Here is a 4,154-nt window from a genome sequence, read left to right as displayed (position 1 = left end):
GCACCGCGCACGCGCACCAACCCCCCCCCCCGCACCCCGCCCTGCGCATGCGTGGCCGCTGGCGCGGCGGAAGTGAGGCGCCGGCGCTCTTCCGGGCGGCGACGCGCTCCCGCCCCTGCGTCGCGGCGTCGGGCGGAAGTTGGTCCGGTTCGCGGCCGGCGGTTGCCGAGTGGACCCGGACGCGGCTGGACGCCGAGCCCTCTGTCCGGCGCCCGCCGCGGGCCGCCACCATGTCGCTACTGCAGTCTGCGCTCGACTTCCTGGCCGGCCCGGGCTCCCTGGGTGGTGCTGCCGGCCGCGACCAGACTGATTTCGTGGGGCAGACGGTGGAGATGGGCGAGCTGCGGCTGCGGGTGCGGCGGGTCCTGGCCGAAGGTGAAGCCGGGGCCGGTGGCATGGACCCGGCCGGGGGAGGGTCAGGGCCGGGGGAGGATGGCCGCAGCGGCGAGGGTCACGGCCGGCCGGGAGGCCACTGCTGAGGGTGAGGCCGGCCTAGGTTTGGGCACTTCCTTGTCGGAGGCTTGGGGTCAGGCCGGGGCAAGGTAGTCTTGGCGGCAGGTGTGGGCTGACCCGCGACCGGAGCGGAGGCTGTGGCGGCGGGAAGGAATGGTGGGCAGGCGGGGCCTGGCGCGAGGGGCCACAGTAGGGGCGGAGCGAGGGGGCCCCGCACGGCTGAAGGCTGGAGTCCGGAGGCGGGCGGTGCGGCGGCGTGGGTCTAAGTCGTGGCCCTTCCCTCGCATGGAGGGCGGTAGTGGGGCAGTGGACGTAGGGCTGGCCCTCCTCGGGTGACAGGAACTCCGGCGTGGGTGACCGCAGTCCTCCCCTCCTTGGGTGTTGGGACAGACAGCGCAGTGTCCGGTAGCCGGGCTTCCCTCTCTTACCATCTGAGCGTCCCGCTCCCCGACCTCTGTGTGAGATCCCACGGAAGTTACTGCAAGCTGAGCCAACAGGTGTGATCGGAACAGAACCTTGCAGGCTGGGCTGGTCCATCTTTAGTCGGCTGTGTTTCCGCGTGCTCTCTCTAGCTTCCTGAACGTCCTCTCCCTTCTTCACCCAGAATTTATCACCAGTGTTGGCGCAGTCCTAGTTCCTCATCTGGATTTTTCTGTTTTGTCTGGCATGGCAGATTTCCCTAGCCTTGGTGCTTACCAGCTGAACACAGTTGGCTTTGGGGCTGGTGCTGAAGCAGAGCTGTGTCCCCTGCATTAGCACTCTTGCTGCTCTTTGTGCTCCATTTGAGGTGGGATACTGGCTGACTGTTCTGGTGCCCTCATTCCTAAAGGCCTGAGGTGATGTTCTGGCCTTAGCATCATAACACACTTTTCCTCCACTGTCAGCAACAAAGAGATTTGGGGTGTGATTTAGTGAGAAAACCTCAGGCTCTTCTTTCAGAGGTAGGGGCCAGTATCTCTAGTAATGAGAGTTCCCCCAGATCAATTCATTTATTCTGAAAATACCAGGCAAGTATTTTGATTCTTTTAAGAAATTTACAGTGGACGGTACATGGTTTCTGCCTTGTGGAAGTTCAAGTAAGACACAGGCTTTGATGACCAGAGGACAACGCAGTGCAGGGGATCCTCTGGGTGGACAGACAGTGGGCCCAGCTGAGGTGGGAGGGTCAGGATGCACCCCTGCTGGGTGCAGCGGCAGGGCCAGCGGGAGGAGGGGCGGGATGGGAGGTGGGTCACGGGGAGAAGGCAGCTCTTGCCTGTGGCTTAGCACCCAGGATGAAGAGCAAGGAGAGGGGAGCAGCCACGGTGGCTGGGCAGCGCACCTGTTCCCTTTGCTCTCCGGGCACGTTGGGAGCTGAATGTCACCATTGCGATTAGGAACTGTAGATTTCCTCCCCTTAAACTGAACTGGCGGCGCACAGCTTCTAAAGCTCGTGAAGCCTTTTTCTGAACTGGAATGGTAAGAAACCTGTATGAAGTCGTTCACATAAAATAGCAGCCTTAGAACATAGGCTGTGGGAAATCAGGCTGTCTTGCATAAATATGGGGAAGGTCCCAAACGCAAAACCCTTGGGTGCCTATGTTGACAATTCCAGAATTCTTCAGGTTTTAGAAAGATAATGTGTATCCTGTGTGTCCTGGGATACTGCCGCGGGAGTTGGGAAAGTGTCGCAAAATCAAGTGTGTTACTATATCTGTAATTAAATAAGTAAGCATCCTCACTGTGGGATAATTAAGTCTTCAAATAGCCTGCCATCAGTTCATGTCAGGTGTTGCCCCAGATGAGTTTATAATAGATCAGGTTTTGCTATCAAATGATTTAGGGAAAAAACATTGGTTTTCATAGCTTTTTGGAATTTGCACTTGTCTGAAATGGGTTGTTGGGCAGAACTGTGTGTTGGGTGATCCAGATAGCTTTCTAATCTTTTCAAAATTTGTTCTAAATTTTCACTTTTTTAAAGCAAATTACTGGGAGTCCCCACAACGTCAGAGATGCCCAGTCCAAGTGGACTTCAGGATACATTCTGCGTTTCTTCTTGTTTTGGATTCTGCATGCTCATGCTTCCTTCTGCCAGAAAGGATAACGGGGATGGATCGCTACTGCTTAGGAGCATTTGGTCCCTAGGGCAGCCCAGCTCTGTAGGGCTGCTTTGCTCTGTGGACTCACTCTTGTGAGGTGGGCTCTTCTCTGCCAGGGAGGATTCCGAGGGGACGTTTCCTCTTCGGACACTGCAGAGCACAGATAACCAGGATCTTTGCAGCAGGGGCTTAGGCTCGGTGGCTGGTTGTGGCCATTGGCACGAGGTGGCCCACGTCTTGTGCCTGAGTGATCGCCCTCTCAGCTGGCCCACCTGACCCTTCACTGGCACGTTGGCAGCTTTAAGGTCAGCCTTTAACCGTGGTGATAGCACCCAGCATAAAGCAGTAGTAATCACCAGAGCAGTACTTATGGGGTCCTGGCTACTTGGGGGGCACAGTCCCTGTGCTTCATGTGGATTGTGGTCGTGGCGGTGCTGAGGTCGGGGCCTTCGCGAGCTTGCCGGTGCCCCCGGGGGGTGATGGTGGAGTCGGGCGGGAGCTCCAGGGAGGCTCTGGTCCCGGGAAAGGCCTGGGTCGTCTTAGGTGAGTCCCGGAGGAATAGGTGTCCAGAGGAAATCAAGGTAAAAGAAGCTGCTGGAGCAGTGCCGCTGGGAGGCCAGGTGGGAGCTGAGCGCGGAGGCCGCCACTGGCTTTGCCTGCCCGCTGGGCACCCGTGGTGCCAGGCCTGCGGTACTTCTCCAGTGCACGTCTGTCTGCTGGCGCATGAGCGCCTGGAGCGGGACGCTGGGGAGGTGGCCCTGGGGACGGACACTTTGGGGGTGTCTTCCGGGGAGGGTCCTGGGGTGGGGACATCTCCCTGCGGGGAGGCGCTCTCCTTCCTCCCCCTGCCAGGCCTGCTCGTCTGCAGAGACACCGCCTGCCGTCTGCATGGGCAGGCGTCTCTCTGTAGGGCAGGTAGCGATCGCGCGTGTGCAGTGGGGCTCCTGGAGTTCCGCTCCGTAGGCGTGTCTGCTTCTTACCAACGATGCTGAGAGAAAACGTGTTAAGATCACCCGACCTGCTTCCCATGCTGCTGCACCCCCTGGCCTGGTGCTTGCTGTCCTGCCAGCCACGCCCCACCTCACCCCGCCCCTGTCTGCGACCCTGCGCCGTGGGAGGGACCGTCACCAGCCTCCTCGGAGGCCCTGCCGGACTCCAGCCTCCCCACATCCTCCTCATGCTAGTGGATAAAAGTGGTGTCTGGTTCTGTTGGTTTGCGCTTCTCTGATGGGTGAGTTTGAGCTTGTTTCAGTGCCTGTTCGCCGTTCTGGCTCCCTTCAGGAATTGCATGGTCACATGCTGTGCCTATTTTCTTTTATTAAAAATAATTTGAATTGCGTCATTCACCTGGGGTGAAGCAGACTTTAGGTGCTTTGACAAGTGCACGCACCTGTGTAGCAGATGCCTGTGCAGAAAGTTGTCACCCCAGAAAGCCTCTGGGCCCCAGTCACCCTCCCGGCCAGGCGCTTGCTGGCTCTGAGTCCCCTCTTATGGGACAGCGTGTCTCTGGCGTCGCGCCCGGGTGCTCTCACCGGCGGCTTCATGGTTTTGAAATGCGGTTCCCTTTTCTGCTGCAGTTTGCTGTCCCTCCCCTGCCACGGACCTTTGGGTGTTCCCATTTGG

At 58.8% G+C, this 4,154-nt stretch overlaps 1 protein-coding gene across 1 annotated transcript in view; it reads left to right on the top strand.

Annotated features, from left to right (window-relative positions):
* Positions 1 to 112: 112 nt before the first annotated feature.
* GAK (cyclin G associated kinase) overlaps positions 113 to 4,154 on the top strand; it is a 52,361-nt gene continuing 48,319 nt past the window's right edge. The window contains exon 1 of the mRNA XM_061191812.1: positions 113 to 375. Coding sequence (XP_061047795.1) covers positions 231 to 375 — 145 coding nt within the window. The 5' untranslated portion in view covers positions 113 to 230. The remainder of the gene's footprint in view (positions 376 to 4,154) is intronic.

This window comes from Eubalaena glacialis, chromosome 5 (assembly GCF_028564815.1).
Source record: "Eubalaena glacialis isolate mEubGla1 chromosome 5, mEubGla1.1.hap2.+ XY, whole genome shotgun sequence".
Lineage (NCBI taxonomy): Eukaryota > Metazoa > Chordata > Mammalia > Artiodactyla > Balaenidae > Eubalaena > Eubalaena glacialis.
The sequence above is the reverse complement of the archived record's forward strand: the minus strand, read 5'-3'. Positions and strand labels throughout refer to the sequence as shown.